This window comes from Melospiza georgiana, chromosome 31 (assembly GCF_028018845.1).
Source record: "Melospiza georgiana isolate bMelGeo1 chromosome 31, bMelGeo1.pri, whole genome shotgun sequence".
Taxonomy (NCBI): domain Eukaryota; kingdom Metazoa; phylum Chordata; class Aves; order Passeriformes; family Passerellidae; genus Melospiza; species Melospiza georgiana.
In genome coordinates this window covers 1,276,021-1,294,194 of record NC_080460.1, presented here as the reverse complement: position 1 = coordinate 1,294,194, position 18,174 = coordinate 1,276,021, and the positions used below count along the sequence as shown (strand labels likewise).

The following is an 18,174-nucleotide window of genomic DNA, read 5'->3' as shown; positions in this document are numbered from 1 at the left end:
TTTCCCAGCTGGGTTTGGGGTCATTTCCCGGCCCTATTTGGGATCCTTTTCCTGCTCAGTTCTGTTCCTTTTCCAGCCAGGTTTGGGATCATTTCTCTGCCCTGTTTGGGGTCATTTCCCAGCCAGGTTTGGTTCCTTTCCTTGCCTGGTTCTGTTCCTTTCCCAGCCCTGTTTGGGTTCCTTTCCCAGCAGGGTTTGGGTTCCTTTCCCAGACCTGTTTGGGTTCCTTTCCCAGCCCTATGGACACTCAGCTTTGGGCAAGGTTTTCCTTTTGGGTGTTTCAAGGGAATTTCAGAATGGAAAAGTTGACGGGGCAGGAGCGAGGAGGGAAATCAGGGCTGGGAAAGTTCCAGGTTCTGTTCCAGGGGACAGAACCCCCTGGGAAATGGCCCTGAACCCCTGGGAAATGGCCCTGAACCCCTGGGAAATGGATCTGAACCCCTGGGAAATGGATCTGAACCCCTGGGAAAGGGCCCTGAACCCCTGGGAAATGGAGCTGAACCCATCAGGAAGGGAACAAAACCCTCTGAGTGGGCTCAAACCCCCAATGAGGGAACCCAAAACCCTTTGAAAGTCTCTGAGAGTGACCCCAAACCCTCTGAACTTGACCCCAAACCCTCTCAAATTGACCCCAAACCCTCTGAACTTGACCCCAAACCCTCTCAAATTCACCCCAAACCCTCTCAAATTCACCCCAAAACGTCTTAAGAGTGACCCCAAACCCTCAGGGAGTGACCCCAGGCCCTCTCAAATGGACCCTGAACCCTCTGGGAGTGACCCCAAACCTCTCCAATTGACCCCAAACCCTCAGAGAGAGGCCCCAGACCCTTTGGAATTGACCCCGAAACCTCTCAGTGACTCCAAAAATCTCTGAAATTGACCCCAAGCACCCTAAAATTGGCCCCAAAGCCCTTGAAATTGATCCCAAACCCTCTGAAATTGGTCCCAAACCCTCTAAAAATGACCCCCAACACTCTAAACTTGACCCTAAACCTTCTAAAATTGACCCCAAATCCCTTGAGATTGACCCCAACACCTTAAAATTGACCTCAAACGCCCTAAAATTGACCCCAAACCCTAAAATTGACCCCAAACCCCCTGAAATTGGTCCCAAACAACCTGAAAATGACCCCAAATGCCCTAAAATTGACCCCAAAACCCTAAAATTGACCACAAGTCCCCCAAGGAATTGACCCCAAACAGCCTGAAATCAACCCAGCACCCTAAAATTGACCCCAAATTGCCTAAAATTGACCCCAAACCCCCTGAAAATGACCCCAAACACCTTAAAATTGACCTCAAACGCCCCAAAATTGACCCCAAATTGCCTAAAATTGAGCCCAGGCTGGAAAAAGGATTTGGGAACTCAGAGTTACTCCAGGAATTCCTGCACAAAGTCCCAGATTAAATCCCATTTAATTTCTCATTAAATTCCTGCCCAAAATCCCATTTAATTCCCATTTTCCAGGGAGAAATTCCTGCAATTCCTCATGAAATTCCTCCTCAAAATTCCATTAAATTTCTCCTTTTCCAGAGGGAGATTCCTGTTCAAAATCCCATTTAATTCCCATTTTTTCGGGGGAAAATTCCTACCCAAAATCCCATTTAATTTTATGGGATATTCTTTAAAATCTGTGGATTTTTATGGAAAATTCTTCGGGAATATTGAGATTTTTAGGAACAGAATTGAGAAATTCGGAATTTCCAAAAATTCAATTCTGGGATTGTGCTGGAGCCCAAAAAGATTTTTTAGAGATTTTATTCCCTGGGATGAAACCTGAATAATTCATTTTTGATGGATTTTTCCTGCTTTGATGAAGCCCTAAAATTTTTTTAATGGATTTTACCTGGAATGAAGAAACCCAAATCCAATTTTTCTTGATTTTTCCTGGAGTTGTGAAGCACAAAATTTTTATTTTTTCTGGATTTTATCTGGAATTATGAAGCACAAATCCAATTTTAAAGAATTTTTCCTTGTTTGATGAAGCTCAAATCCAAATTTTAAGGAATTTTTTGTGGTTTTGTGAAGCCCTAAAATGATTTTTAATGGATTTTACCTGGAATAAAGAAGCACAAATCCAATTTTAAGGAAATTTTTCCTGCTTTGACTAAGCCCTAAAATAATTTTTAATGGATTTTACCTGAAGAAAACCCCAAAAATTTTAATGGATTTTATGTGGAATTATGAAGCACAAATCCAATTTTAAATAATTTTTTGTGGTTTTGTGAAGCCCAAAAATAATTTTTATGGATTTTACCTGGAATGAAGAAACCCAAATCCAATATTTCTTTATTTTTCCTGGAGTTGTGAGGCACAACATTTTTATTTTTAATGGATTTTATCTGGAATTATGAAGCACAAATCCAAATTTTAAGGAATTTTTTCCTGGTTTTGTGAAGCCCTAAAATAATTTTTAATTGAAATTTTGATTTAAATTTTTTATTTAAATAGGATTTCACCTGGAATGAAGAAACCTAAATCCATTTTTTTTTTTTTTGGATTTTACTTGGAATGATGAAACCCAAATCAAAATTTCCTTAATTTTTCCTGCTTTGGTGAAGCCCTGAATTAATTTTTGTGGATTTTACCTGGAATGAAGAAACCTAAATCCATTTTTTTCTGGATTTCACCTGGTTTTTATCCCCCCCAAAAAAAAATCCAAAATGCTGGGAATTATTCTCTGTGTTTTAATGGGAATTTTTGGGGGATTTTCCAAAATATTGGAGCAGAGAAGCCTCATAAATTCAATTTTTTTTCCCCATTTGGAAGCAGATTTTTCCAATTTTTTTCCTTTAAATTCCTCTTCCTGAAGTGTTTCCTTAAACCCAAATTATGGAAATTTTATGGAAATTATGGATGAAAACTCCCAAAATTATGGAAATTTTGTGGAAATTATGGATAAAAACTCCCAAATTTATGGAAATTATGGGTTAAAAATCCCAAATTTATGGAGTTTGTGGATGAAAACAGAAATGATGGAATTTTGTGGAAATGATGAATAAAAATGCCTGGTTTTCCCTGTTTCCCCCTGGTTTTTTCCTCATTTTTCCCTGTTTTTCCCCTGTTTTCCCCCTGGCTTTACCCCTGGGTTTTTTTTCCCTGTTTTTCCCCATTTTTTCCCCTGTTTTCTCCCTGTGTTTTCCTCATTTCTCCCTGTTTTTTCCCCATTTTTCCCTGGTTTCTCCCTGGTTTTCCCCTGTTTTTCTCCTGTTTTCCCCCTGTTTTTTCCTCATTTTCCCCTGTTTTCTCCCTGTTTTTCCCCATTTTCCTCTGTTTTTCCCCTGCCTTTTCCCCATTTTTCCCTGTTTTTCCCTGTTTTTTCCCTGGTTTCCCCCTGGTTTTTCCCCATTTTTCCCTATTTTTTCCCTGTTTTTCCCATTTTTCCCTGTTTTCTCCCTGGTTTCCCCCTGTTTTTTCCCCCCTGTTTTTTCCCCCATTTTTCCCCTGTTTTATCCCCGTTTCCCCCTGTTTTCTCCCTGTTTTCCCCCTGGTTTCCCCCTGTTTTTCCCCCTGGTTTCCCCCTGTTTTCTCCCTGGTTTCCCCTGTTTTTTCCCTGTTTTTTCCTCATTTTTCCCTGTTTTCCCCCTGCCTTTTCCCCCTGCCTTTTCCCCATTTTTCCCTGGTTTTTCCCCTTTCTTCCCTGTTTTCCCCTCATTTCTCCCTGTTTTTCCCCTGTTTTCTCCCTGGTTTTTCCCTGTTTTCCCCACTTCCCCCTGTTTTCCCCCATTTTTCCCCGTTTTTTTCCCCATTTTTTCCCTGTTTTTCCCCTGTTTTTTCCCCTGTTTTCCCCTCGTTTTCTCCCTGCCTTTTCCCCATTTTCCCCTGTTTTTCCCTGGTTTCCCCTGTTTTTCCCCTGTTTTCCCCCTGCCTTTTCCCCATTTTTCCCTGGTTTTTCCCCTTTCTTCCCTGTTTTTCCCCTGTTTTTTCCCCGTTTTTCCCTGTTTTTCCCCTGTTTTCCCCCCGGCTTTTTCCCTTTTTTTCCCCTTTCTTCCCTGTTTCCCCCTGGCTTTTCCCCATTTTTCCCTGGTTTTTCCCTGTTTTTCCCCTGTTTTCCCCCTGGCTTTTCCCCATTTTTCCCTGGTTTTTCCCTGTTTTCCCCCTGTTTTTCCCCTGTTTTTTCCCCATTTTCCCCTGTTTTCCCTTGTTTTCCCCCTGGTTTTTCCCTGTTTTTTCCTCATTTTTCCCTATTTTTCCCCCGTTTTCTCCCTGCCTTTTCCCCCTGTTTTTCCCCTGTTTTTCCCCTGTTTTTCCCCCTGTTTTTCCCCATTTTTCCCTGGTTTTCCCCCTGTTTTCCCCCTGTTTTTTCCCCATTTTTCCCCCCGTTTTCCCCCATTATTTCTCCCCGTTATTCCCCTTTGCCCACGCCGTGCTGTGTCTCACGCTGTGCTGTGTCCCTGTTTTTTCCCCCATTTTTCCCCCCGTTTTCCCCCATTATTCCCCCTTTGCCCACACTGTGCCGTGTCCCTGTTTGCCCCTTTAGAGCCTGGCCCAGCTGGAGAACCTGTGCAAGCAGCTCTATGAGACCACGGACACGGGCACGCGCCTGCAGGCCGAGAAGGCCCTGGTGGAGTTCACCAACAGCCCCGACTGCCTGAGCAAGTGCCAGCTGCTGCTCGAGAGGGGCAGCGTGAGTACACCAGAAATATCCCCAAAATATCCCCAAAATATCCCCAAAATATCCCCAAAAATTCCCTAAAATATCCCCAAAAATTCCCCAAAATCATGGAATTCCATGTCCTGGTGGGGTTCACCAACATTCCCTAAGTGCCAGCTGCTGCTCGAGAGGGGCAGCGTGAGTACACCCCAAATATTCCCAAATTATCCCCAAAAATTCCCCAAAATATTCCCAGAATATTCCCAAACATTCCCCAAAATCCTGGGATTCCATGTCCTGGTGGGATTCACTGACAGCCCCAAGTGCCAGCTGCTGCTCAAGAGGGGCACCGTGAGTAAATCATAAATATTCCCAAAATATTCCCAAAAATTCCCTAAAAATCCTGGAATTCCATGTCCTGGTGGGGTTCACTGACAGCCCCAAGTGCCAGCTGCTGCTCGAGAGGGGCAGCGTGAGTAAATCATAAATATTCCCTAAATATTCCCAAAAATTCCCTAAAATCGTGGGATTCCATGCCCTGGTGGGGTTCACCAACATTCCCCAAGTGCCAGCTGCTGCTCGAGACAGGCAGCATAAGTAAATCATAAATATTCCCAAATTATCCCCAAAAATTCCCCAGAATTCCCAAAAATTCCCCAAAAATCCTGGAATTCCATGCCCTGGTGGAGTTCAGCAACATTCCCCAAGTGCCAGCTGCTGCTCGAGAGAGGCAGCGTGAGTACAACCCAAATATTCCCAAACATGCCCAAAAATTCCCCAAAATCATGGAATTCCACATCCCAAATATTCCCTAAAGTTGTGGAATTCCACATCCCCAAATTCCCCAAAATCCTGGGATTCCACATCCCAAAAATTGCCCCGAATTGTGGATTTCCACGTCCCAAACGTCCCCCAAAATCCTGGAATTCCACATCGCAAACATTCCCTAAAATTGTGGAATTCCACGTCCCAAAAATTCCTTAAAGTCTTGGAATTTCACATCCCAGACATTCCCAGAAATTCCCCAAAAATTCCCCAAAATCCTGGAATTCCACATCCCAAAAATTCCCCAGAATCATAGGATTCCACGTCCCCAACATTCCCTAAAGTCATGGGATTCCACATCCCCAAATTCCCCAAAATCATGGAATTCCATATCCCAGAAATTTCCCAAAAATAATGGGATTCCACATCCCAAAAATTGCCCAAAATCCTGGAATTCCACATCCCAAAATTGCCCCGAATTGTGGATTTTTACATCTCAGAAGTTCCCCAAAAATCATGGGATTCAACATCCCAAAAATCCCCCAAAGTCATGGAATTCCACATCCCAAATATTCCCCAGAATTCCCCAAAATTGTGGAATTCCACATCCCCAAATTCCCCAAAATCCTGGAATTCCACATCCCAAAAATTCGTGTGGAGTTTCTGCAGAATTGCTGCAAAATTCCTGTAAATTCCTGCAACATTCCTGTCAATCCCTATACATTGCTGCAAAATTCCTGCTAAATTCCTGTAAATTCTTGTAAATTCTTTCATAATCCCTGTAAATTCTTGCAAATTCCTGCAAAATTCCTGTGAATTCCTGTAAAACCTTGGGGATTTTCTCCCAGTAAATTTGTGGAATTTGTGGAATGTCCTTCACCCACATCCTTCCGAGGTGGGAGCTGCTTCCTTTCAGCTCCTGGGCTGCAATTTGCTTCAAAGCCATGAGTTAAAATTCCATGAATTAAATAAAATTTCATGAATTTTGCTTCCCATGAATTAAAATTCTTTTGTTTTGTTTTTTTTGGGTTTTTTTTTTAATTTTTTCCCCTTTTTTTCCAGTCCTCCTACTCCCAGTTGCTGGCGGCCACCTGCCTTACCAAACTGGTGTCGCGCACAAACAACCCCCTGCCCCTGGAGCAGCGCATCGACATCCGTGAGTGCCCTGGGATTGTCCCAAAAATCCTTGGGATTGTCCTAAAAGCCTTTGGGATTGGCCAAAAATCCTTGGGATTGTCCCAAAAATCCTTGGGATTGTCCTAAAAATTCTTGGGGTTGTCCTAAAAATTCTTGGGGCTGTCCTAAAAAATCCTTGAGATTGTCCTAAAAACCTTTGGGGTTGACCCAAAAAATCCTAGGGATTGTCCTAAAAATCCTTGAGATTGTCCTAAAAACCTTTGGGATTGTCCTAAAAATCCTTGGGATTGTCCAAAAGCCTTGGGGTTGTCTTAAAAACCCTTGAGATTGTCCTAAAAGTCTTTGGGATTGGCCCAAAAAACCTTAGGGATAGTCCCAAAAACTCCTTGGGATCCTTCTAAAAATCCTTGGGGTTGTCCTAAAAAATCCTTGGGATTGTCTTAAAAACCATTGAGATTGTCCTAAAAACCTTTGGGATTGGCCAAAAGTCCTTGGGGTTTTCCCCAAAAACCCCTTGGGATTGTCCCCAAAAGTCCTTGGGATTGTCCCCAAAAGTCCTTGGGATTGTCCCCAAAAATCCTTGGGGTTGTCCTAAAAATCCTTGGGATTGTCCCAAAAAGTCCTTGGGGTTGTCCTCAAAAATCCTTGAGATTGTCCTAAAAATCCTTGGGATTGTCCAAAAGCCTTGGGGTTGTCTTAAAAACCCTTGAGATTGTCCTAAAAGTCTTTGGGATTGGCCCAAAAAACCTTAGGGATGGTCCCAAAAACTCCTTGGGATTGTCCTCAAAATCCTTGGGATCCTCCTAAAAATCCTTGGGGTTGTCCTAAAAAATCCTTGGGATTGTCTTAAAAACCATTGAGATTGTCCTAAAAACCTTTGGGATTGGCCAAAAATCCTTGGGATTTTTCCCAAAAACCCCTTGGGATTGTCCCCAAAAGTCCTTGGGGTTGTCCTAAAAATTCTTGGGGTTGACCCAAAAAAGTCCTAGGGATTGGCCCAAAAACCCCTTGGGATTGTCCTAAAAGTCCTTGGGATTGGCCTAAAAAATCCTTGGGATTGTCCTCAAAAATCCTTGGGATTGGCCCCAAAAGTCCTTGGGATTGTCCCAAGAAACCTTAGGGATGGTCCCAAAAAATCCTTGGGATTCTCCTAAAAATCCTTGGGATTGTCCTCAAAAATCCTTGGGGTTGTCCTAAAAAATCCATGGGATTGTCCTCAAAATCCTTGGGGTTGTCCTAAAAATCCTTGAGATTGTCCTAAAAATCCTTGGGGTTGTCCTCAAAATTCTTGGGATTGTCCAAAAGCCTTGGAATTTTCCCATAAACCCCCTTGGGATTGGTCCAAAACCCTTGGGGTTGACCCAAAAAAGTCCTAGGGATTGTCCCAAAAACCCCTTGGGATTGTCCTAAAAGTCCTTGGGATTGTCCCAAAAAATCCTCGGGGTTGGTCCAAAAAACCTTTGGGTTTGGACCATAAACCCCTTTAGGATTGTCCCCAAAAGTCCTTGGGATTGTCCCAACAAACCTTAGGGATGGTCCCAAAAAATCCTTGGGATTCTCCTAAAAATCCTTGGGATTGTCCTAAAAAATCCTTGGGATTGTCACAAAAAATGCTTGGGATTCTCCTAAAAATCCTGGGAATTGTCCTAAAAATCCTTGAGATTGTCCTAAAACTCCTTGAGATTGTCCTAAAACTCTTTGGGATTGTCCCCAAAATCCTTGAGGTTGTCCCCAAAATCCTTGGGATTGTCCCCAAAATCCTTGGGGTTGTCCCCAAAAGTCCTTGGGATTGTCCCAAAAAACCTTAGGGATGGTCCCAAAAACTCCTTGGGATCCTCCTAAAAATTCCTTGAGATTGTCCTCAAAAATCCTTGGGATTGGCCTAAAAACCCCTTGGGATTGTCCTAAAAATCCTTGAGATTGTCCTAAAAATCCTTGGGATTGTCCCAAAAATCCTTGGGATTGTCCAAAAGCCTTGGAATTTTCCCATAAACCCCCTTGGGATTGGCCCAAAAAAACTTTGGGTTGTCCCCAAAAGTCCTTGGGATTGTCCTAAAAATTCTTGGGATTGGCCCAAAAAATCCATGGGATTGTCCTAAAAACCTTTGGGGTTGACCCAAAAAATCCTAATAATAGGCTGGGATAAAATCCAACCCTTTCCCAGGTCTATTCCAGAGTTAAATCCAACTCTTTCCCAGGGCTGAATCCAACCCTTTCCCAGTTTTATTCTGGGACTAAGTCCAGTCCTTTTCCAGGACTAAATCCAATCCTTGCCCAGTTTTATTCCAAGGCTGAATCCAATCCTTGCCCAGGTTTATTCCAGAGCAAAGTCCAACCCTTTCCCAGGTTTATTGCAGGGCTAGGAAATAGGATTTAATAGGCTAGGATTTAAATCCAGCCTTCCCAGGTTTATTCCAGGACTAAATCCAACCCTTTTCCAGGGCTAAATCCAACCCTTTCCCGAGTTAATTCCAGGGCTAAGTCCAACCCTTTTCCAGGGCTAAGTCCAATCCTTTCCCAGTTTTATTCCAGGACTAAATCCAACCTTTTCCCAGGTCTATTCCAGAGTTAAATCCAGTCCTTTCCCAGGTTTATTGCAGAGCTAGGAATTTGGATTTAATAGGCTGGGATAAAATCCAGCCCTTTTTCAGGTCTATTCCAGGGTTAAATCCAACTCTTTCCCAGGGCTAAATCCAACCCTTTCCCAGTTTTATTCTGGGACTAAGTCCAGCCCTTTTCCAGGGCTAAATCCAATCCTTGCCCAGTTTTATTCCAGGGCTAAATCCAACCTTTTCCCAAGTCTAGTCCAGAGCTAAATCCATCCCTTTTCCAGGACTAAATCCAGTCCTTTCCTAGGTCTATCCCAGAGTTAAATCCAACCCTTTCTCAGGCCTAAATCCAACCCTTGCCCAGGTCTATTCCAAAGCTAAATCCAACCTTTTCCCAGGTTAATTCCAAAGCTAAATCCATCTCTTTCCAGGGCTAAATCCAGCCTTTTCCCAGGTGTATTCCAGAGCTAAATCCAGCTCTTTCCCAGGGCTAAATCCAATCCTTGCCCAGTTTTATTCCAGGGCTAAATCCAGCCCTTTTCCAGGGTTAATTCCAGAGCTAAATCCAGCCCTTTTCCAGGGCTAAGTCCAACCCTTTCCCAGGTCTATTCCAGGCCTAAATCCAACCCTTGCCCAGTTTTATTCCAGGGCTAAATCCAACCTTTTCCCAAGTCTAGTCCAGAGCTAAATCCATCCCTTTTCCAGGACTAAATCCAGTCCTTTCCTAGGTCTATCCCAGAGTTAAATCCAACCCTTTCTCAGGCCTAAATCCAACCCTTGCCCAGTTTTATTCCAGGGCTAAATCCAGCCCTTTTCCAGGGTTAATTCCAACCCTTTCCCAAGGCTGAATCCAGCCCTTTTCCAGGTTTATTCCAGGGCTAAATCCAGCCCTTTTCCAGGTTTATTCCAGGGCTAAATCCAGCCCTTTTCCAGAGCTAAGTCCAACCCTTTCCCAGGTCTATTCCAGAGCTAAATCCAACTTTTTCCCAGGGTTAAATCCACCCCTTTCCCAGCATCTTAAATTCCCAAATAAAACCCCAACACTTCTCTCTTATTCCCAACATTTCTCCCACCTTCCCCCGCTCAAACCAACCTCCCCAAAGCTCCTTTTCCTCCAGGCCGTTCCCCAGAGCTGAACTTTGCCTGCAGCTCCATCTTTTCCCCGGTTTTGCAGGGAATTATGTGCTGAACTACCTGGCCACGAGGCCGAAGCTGGCGACGTTCGTGACGCAGGCGCTGATCCAGCTCTACGCCAGGATCACCAAGCTGGGCTGGTTCGACTGCCAGAAGGACGAGTACGTCTTCAGGAACGTCATCAACGACGTCACCCGCTTCCTGCAGGTCAGATTCCCTCCTCAGAGCTGCCAGGATCCACCAAAATCCACCAGAAAGGAGTTTGGAGATGGCCTGGAGGAGTTCGGGTTCTTCCGTGTTGGTGGTTTTCAGCAGGGGCTTCTGAGGGTGAAGAGCTCCTTAAAAATCAGGGATTTGTTCCTGGGAGCAGGAAACTGTTCCTTGATCCTCCTAGATTTGCTCCAGGTCCTTGCAGGTCAGATTCCCTCCTCAGAATTCCCAGGATCCACCAGAAAGGAGTTTGGAGATGGCCTGAAGGAGTTCGGGTTCTTCCGTGTTGGTGGTTTTCAGGAGGGGATTCTGAGGGTGAAGAGCTCCTTAAAAATTTGGGGAGCAGGTAATCATTCCTCCTCCCAGCTCTGCACCAGGTCCTTGCAGGTCAGATTCCCTCCTCAGAATTCCCAGGATTCACCAAAATCCACCAAAAAAGGAGTTTGGAGGTGGTCTGGAGGAGTTTGGGTTCTTCCATGTTGGTGGTTTTCAGCAGGGGCTTCTGAGGGTGAAGAGCTCCTTAAAAATCAGGGATTTGTTCCTGGGAGCAGGAAACTGTTCCTTGATCCTTCTAGATTTGCTCCAGGTCCTTGCAGCTCAGATTCCCTCCTCAGAATTCCCAGGATCCACCAGAAAGGAGTTTGGAGATGGCCTGAAGGAGTTCGGGTTCTTCCGTGTTGGTGGTTTTCAGTGGGGGATTCTGAGGTTGAAGAGCTCCTTAAAAATCAGGGAATTGTTCCTGGATGCTCACAGCTCTGCACGAGGTTCTTGGGGTTCAGATTCCCTCCTCAGAGCTGCCAGTTTCACCAAAACCCACCAGAAAGGAGTTTGGAGGTGGCCTGGAGGAGTTTGGGTTCTTCCGTGTTGGTGGTTTTCAGCAGGGGCTTCTGAGGGTGAAGAGCTCCTTAAAATTCAGGGATTTGTTCCTCGGAGCAGGAAACTGTTCCTTGATCCTCCTGGATTTGCTCCAGGTTCCTGCAGCTCAGATTCCCTCCTCAGAGTTCCCAGGATCCACCAAAATCCACCAAAAAGGAGTTTGGAGATGGCCTGGAGGAGTTCGGGTTCTTCCATGTTAGTGGTTTTCAGGAGGGGCTTCTGAGGGTGAAGAGTTCCTTAAAAGTCAGGGAATTGTTCCTGTATGCTCACAGCTCTGCACAGGTTCTTGGGGTTCAGATTCCCTCCTCAGAGGTCCCAGGAACCACCAAAATACACCAGAAAGGAGTTTGGAGGTGGCCTGGAGGAGTTCGGGTTCTTCCGTGTTGGTGGTTTTCAGGAGGGGATTCTGAGGGGAAACAGCTCCTTAAAAGTCAGGGAATTGTTCCTGGGAGCAGGAAACTGTTCCTTGATCCTCCTAGATTTGCTCCAGGTCCTTGCAGGTCAGATTCCCTCCTCAGAATTCCCAGGATCCACCAGAAAGGAGTTTGGAGGTGGCCTGGAGGAGTTTGGGTTCTTCCGTGTTGGTGGTTTTCAGGAGGGGCTTCTGAGGGTGAAGAGCTCCTTAAAAATTTGGGGAGTAGGGAATCATTCCTCCTCCCAGCTCTGCACCAGGTCCTTGCAGGTCAGATTCCCTCCTCAGAATTCCCAGGATTCACCAAAATCCACCAGAAAGGAGTTTGGAGGTGGCCTGGAGGAGTTCGGGTTCTTCCCTAGTGGTGTTTTCAGCAGGGGCTTCTGAGGGGAAACAGCTCCTTAAAAGTCAGGGATTTGTTCCTGGGAGCAGGAAACTGTTCCTGGATCCTCCTAGATTTGCTCCAGGTCCTTGCAGGTCAGATTCCCTCCTCAGAATTCCCAGGATCCACCAGAAAGGAGTTTGGAGATGGCCTGAAGGAGTTCGGGTTCTTCCGTGTTGGTGGTTTTCAGGAGGGGATTCTGAGGGTGAAGAGCTCCTTAAAAATTTGGGGAACAGGGAATCATTCCTCCTCCCAGCTCTGCACCAGGTTCTTGGGGTTCAGATTCCCTCCTCAGAATTCCCAGGATCCACCAAAATCCACCAGAAAGGAGTTTGGAGGTGGCCTGGAGGAGTTTGGGTTCTTCCATGTTGGTGGTTTTCAGGAGGGGTTTCTGAGGGTGAAGAGCTCCTTAAAAATTCAGGGATTTGTTCCTGGGAGCAGGAAACTGTTCCTTGATCCTCCTAGATTTGCTCCAGGTCCTTGCAGGTCAGATTCCCTCCTCAGAGTTCCCAGGATCCACCAAAACCCCCCAAAATTTGGGCGTTTGGAGATGGCCTGAAGGAGTTTGGATTCTTCCGTGTTGGTGGTTTTCAGTAGGGGATTCTGAGGGTGAAGAGCTCCTTAAAAGTCAGGGAATTGTTCCTGGATGCTCACAGCTCTGCACGAGGTTCTTGGGGTTCAGATTCCCTCCTCAGAGTTGCCAGGATTCCCCAAAACCCACCAGAAAGGAGTTTGGAGGTAGCCTGGAGGAGTTTGGGTTCTTCCGTGTTGGTGGTTTTCAGGAGGGGATTCTGAGGGTGAAGAGTTCCTTAAAAGTCAGGGAATTGTTCCTGCAACCAGGGTTTTGTTTGTGGATGCTCTCAGCTCTGCACCAGGTTCCTGCAGGTCAGATTCCCTCCTCAGAATTCCTGGGATTCACCAAAATCTGGGGGTTTGGAGATGGCCTGAAGGAGTTCGAATTCTTCCATGTTGGTGGTTTTCAGGAGGGGCTTCTGAGGGTGAAGAGTTCCTTAAAAATCAGGGATTTGTTCCTGGGAGCAGGAAACTGTTCCTTGATCCTCTTAGATTTGCTCCAGGTCCTTGCAGCTCAGATTCCCTCCTCAGAATTCCCAGGATCCACCAGAAAGGAGTTTGGAGATGGCCTGAAGGAGTTCGGATTCTTCCGTGTTGGTGGTTTTCAGTGGGGGATTCTGAGGGTGAAGAGCTCCTTAAAAGTCAGGGAATTGTTCCTGGATGCTCACAGCTCTGCACGAGGTTCTTGGGGTTCAGATTCCCTCCTCAGAGGTCCCAGGAACCCCCAAAATCCACCAAAAAGGAGTTTGGAGATGGCCTGGAGGAGTTCAGGTTCTTCTGTGTCTGTGGTTTTCAGGAGGGGTTTCTGAGGGTGAAGAGTTCCTTAAAAGTCAGGGATTTGTCCCTGATTTGTTCCTGGATGCTCCCAGCTCTGCACCAGGTTCCTGCAGCTCAGATTCCCTCCTCAGAATTCCCAGTTTCACCAAAATTTGGGAGTTTGCAGATGGTCTGAAGGAATTGCGGCTTTTCCATGTTGGTGGTTTTCAGTAGGGGCTTCCAAGGGTGAAGAGCTCCTTAAAAATTCAGGAAATAGGGATTTGTTCCTGGATGCTCCCACCTTTAGGATCCATCTTTTCCACCCTCAAATCCACCCTATGCATGAGTAGAAAATGAAGAAATTTGTTCCCTTTCCATCCATGGAAATCCCATTTAATGTTTGGCCCCTTAAAAATTCGGGGAGCAGGGAATCGTTTCAGGGAGCAGGGATTTGTTTCTGGGTGCTCCAAACTTTAGGATCCGTTTTTTCCACCTCATGGATGGGTAGAAAATCAAGGAATATTTTCTTTGTTTTCTTTCCTATCCATAGAAATCACATTTCATCTTAAAAATTCAGGGAGCAGGGATTTGTTTCTGGGTGCTCCAACCTTTAGGATCCATCTTTTCCACCTCATGAATATTCCTGATATTTCTTTCAACTTCCTGCATTCATTGACTCAGATCAACCTGCCAAAATCTCCTTTATTTTATTTTATTTTATTTTTTGAATAAGGATTAAGCTTTTCTAGCCAAGAATTTTTCCAAGGAAAAAACAACAAAAAAAGGGAATTTTTCAAAAAAAAAAAAGCTGTGCCTTTGCCTCCCCAGGACAGTGTAGAGCACTGCATCATAGGAGTGACAATCCTGTCCCAACTAACGAATGAAATTAATCAAGTAAGTGCTACAGCCTTCCTCAGTGAAGTAAGTGTCCAATTTTCTCATTCATATTGTTGTGTCCTGCCTTTTCTGGGTTTTTATTTTGGGAATTTTGCTGTCTGGGAGGTGTTTCAGGGGGAATTTCTGTGTTTGTTGGGTATTTGTTGTTGTTGGTGTTGTTGTTGTTATTCACTCCCTCTTTGTGGTGAGATGCTGAGAGCTCCTGTCTGGAGGGATTGTTTTGTTTCATTGGCATCTTCCATCTTTTCCCATGTTTTGGTGTGGTTTTCTGGCATGAGAAGGGGGAAAAAAAAACAAGAAAAAAGAATGATTTAGTGAGGATATGTGTGAGAACTTTCTGTTGTCAGCCTCTCATATTTACCAGGGAGAAAAACCCAAAATTACCAAATTATCCCCATTTTTAAACAAAGCCTTTCATCCAGGATGAAAGTCTGAATGAATTTTTGGGATAAAATTCCCACAAATCCTGCTGAATTCTCACATTGTGGCCCTTTCCCAGTCCCTGAGGCCTGGCCCAACTTTTCCAGAGGATTTAAAATCCCTCCCAGGCTGTGCTCTGGAATTCCCTCTGGAATTTGTCTGGAATTCCTCTGGAAACTGGAATAAGCACCTTTACCTTCTGCTATCCCAATTTCTGTGGTTTTTTCTGTCTTTTTTCCATGGTTTTTCCATGGTTTTCCCTCATGTAGGCATAATGTGATGGAGTCCTGAGGGTCATAATGAGAAGAAAAGTCTCTGATTTTCTGACCCTCCTTCTAGACCAAGGAGAAATAACCCCAAATTTTCCAACTCTGCCATTTTTAAAGCATTGTTTTCATCTAGGATGAAATTCTGAATGAATTTCTGGGATAAAATCCCCAGAAATCCTTCAGGATTCTCAGATTGTATCCTTTTCCAGGCCCTGAGGCCCAGCCAGGCCCAATCCTGGCCCAGCTTTTCCACAGGATTTAAAACCTCCCCCAGGCTGTGCTCTGGAATTCCCTCTGGAATTGCTGCTGGAAACTGGAATAAGCACCTTTACCTGGTGCTTTCCCAATTTCTGTGGGTTTTCCATGGTTTTTTCATGTTTTTTTTTAATGGTTTTCCCTCAGGTGTGCAGATTGAGTTACAGTCCTGAGGGTCACAATGAGTGCAAAAGTCTGTGATTTTCTGCCCCTCCTTCTAGACCAGGGAGAAAAAACTCAAATTTTCCAACTGTCCCAAATTTTAAACCATATCTTTCATCCAGGATGAAACTCTGAATAATTTCTGGGATAAAATTCCCAGAAATCCTTCAGGATTCTCAGATTGTGTTCTTTTCCAGGCCCAATCCTGGCCCAGCTTTTCCAGAGGATTTAAAATCCCTCCAGGGTGTGCTCTGGAATTCCCTCTGAAATTCCCCTGGAAACTGGAATAAGCACCTTTACCTGATGCTATCCCAATTTCCATGGGTTTTTTTGTCTTTTTTCCATGTTTTTTCCCATGGTTTTCCCTCAGACATGCAGATTTTGCTGCAGTCCTGAGGGTCACAATAAGTGGATAAGTCTTTGTTTTTCCTTAAAAAAAAAACAGCTAGAAAAAACAAATTGGTTTTTTTTTGGTCTCATTAAGTAACTAACTTCAGATTTCCCTGGGATGCTGTTTAATCCAGAGAAATCGTGGAGGGATTTCAGAACTGGAAATGGAGAAGCCTGATTCATTGATTTAATCCAAGTTTACTGATTTAAGCCAAGTTCACCAGTTTAAGCACAGTTTAGTGATTTAAGCTGAATTCACTGTTTAAGCCAAATTTACTGTGATGGTGAAGAAGGAAATCCCATTTTCCCAAGGCCAAAAATAAAAGGAATTTTCCATCCCCACAAAATGGCTTGAAATAGGAATTAAATAATATTCATTTACCTAAACTCCCTGAAATCGCAATAGTCTGAGCTGAGGAATAACTTGGGTATTAAAACACCTGAAAAATTTAGGATCTGTTGGAGCTTTTCTTTCTACAATATAAAAGATGGGAGTTTTGGGGTCCTCCATGGAATTGTTGGGAAAATTCAGGTCTAAAATCCAACATTGGAGCTGTCCTGGTTCCTCAAATACTGGAGGAGAGGTTTGGAAATTGAAATTTAATTTTATCATAAATTTCAATTTCATTTGTTATTTCAGTTTTTAATTGAAAATTCAACTATATTTATGTAATTCTAATTAATATTTAATTTAATTTAGTTTAAACAGTGAAATATAAACATTTCTGCAGGAATTCTTCATCCCACCAGGATAACCCAATGCCCATCTGAGGCAGGTGCAATTTGACTGGGAATGGTCACAAAAATGGGAATTTTGCCTAATTTTTCCGCTTTTCATGGGAAAAAAAAACCCTGAGTTTTGCTGAAGTTCTGGGCTCCAGTGTCAGATCCAGGAATTTATCCCATAAAACAGCAAAGTCCAACCTGGATAACTCCTTCCAGTTCCCTTTTCTATCTGGAATTTTAATTCCTGCTGTTTCTTCTTTTCTGCCCAGCAGCTCCAGGAGGGATTGAACCCTTTGGAGTTCCTATTCCTAAAATTCAAAATAAATCCCATTTTTGCTGCTGTTTTGGGCAAAGACTGAAGGAATTGGGAATAAACCCAACCCAGCTTTGTGACAGAAATGTGGATTTTTCCATGGAAAAGCTGGGGAATTGCATCCCACTGGTTCTGGGGAGGGAAATCACCACTTCCTTCTGGAATTTCTTATATTTGATATTTTCCCTCATTTTTCCCCTTTTCATGAGGAAAAAAAATCTGAGTTTTGCTATTTCCCAGCTCTGGTCTCCAGTGGTTGATTCAGGACTGGCATTTTTCCCATAAAACAGCAAAGTCCAAGCTGGATAATTTTAATTGCTGTTCTTCATCCCTGTGTACCCAGCAGCTCCAGGAGGGATTGAACCCTTTGGAGCTGGGAATTCCCATTCCTAAAATCCCAAATAAAACCAAATTTTGGGCAAAGATTGAAGGAATTGGGAATAAACCCAGCCCAGCTTTGTGACAGAAATGTGGATTTTTTTTTTTCCATGGAAAAGCTGGGGAATTATATCCCACTGGTTCTGGGGAGGGAAATCACCTCTTCCTTCTGGAATTCCTTATATTTGATATTTTCCCTCATTTTTCCCCTTTTCATGAGGAAAAAAAATCTGAGTTTTGCTATTTCCCAGCTCTGGTCTCCAGTGGTTGATTCAGGACTGGCATTTTTCTCATAAAACAGCAAAGTCCAAGCTGGATAATTTTAATTGCTGTTCTTCATCCCTGTGTACCCAGCAGCTCCAGGAGGGATTGAACCCTTTGGAGCTGGGAATTCCCATTCCTAAAATCCCAAATAAAACCAAATTTTGGGCAAAGATTGAAGGAATTGGGAATAAACCCAGCCCAGCTTTGTGACAGAAATGTGGATTTTTTTTTTTCCATGGAAAAGCTGGGGAATTATATCCCACTGGTTCTGGGGAGGGAAATCTGGATTTCCTGGGATTCCTGCTGGATTTCCTGGGATTCCTGCTGCTTTTCCTGGGATTCCTGCTGCTTTTCCTGGGATTCCTGCTGCTTTTCCTGCTTTTCCTGGTGTGACCCCAGCAGCTCTGAGCCCAATTTCTCTCCCCTGCAGGCGGACACCACCCACCCCCTGACCAAGCACAGGAAAATCGCCTCTTCCTTCCGAGATTCCTCTTTATTTGATATTTTCACCCTGTCCTGCAGTTTACTGAAACAGGTAAGGAAAGTTTGGGAAGGTTTTTTTTTGGGGGAAGTGGAATGTTGGGATGAAATTCCTTCCTCAAAAAATCCGGTTTTGGGTTGTTCTTCAAGGAAAAAAATGGATTAATTAAGGAAGTTTTTGTTTGTGAAGAAATCTATATTAATAAATGGGTTTTATTTAAATTATTAATA

At 44.0% G+C, this 18,174-nt stretch overlaps 1 protein-coding gene across 2 annotated transcripts in view; it reads left to right on the top strand.

The window, feature by feature from the left end:
- Positions 1-18,174, top strand: part of XPO7 (exportin 7) — a 55,011-nt gene that overhangs the window by 1,677 nt on the left and 35,160 nt on the right. Inside the window, exons 2-6 of one of the 2 annotated variants that reach the window (XM_058042520.1) lie at positions 4,482-4,628; positions 6,423-6,516; positions 10,221-10,387; positions 14,218-14,283; positions 17,894-17,998. In XM_058042520.1, the coding sequence (XP_057898503.1) occupies positions 4,482-4,628; positions 6,423-6,516; positions 10,221-10,387; positions 14,218-14,283; positions 17,894-17,998 (579 nt within the window). Of the gene's footprint in view, positions 1-4,481; positions 4,629-6,422; positions 6,517-10,220; positions 10,388-14,217; positions 14,311-17,893; positions 17,999-18,174 lie in introns of both variants that reach the window. The other variant, XM_058042519.1, reaches the window with a different exon arrangement.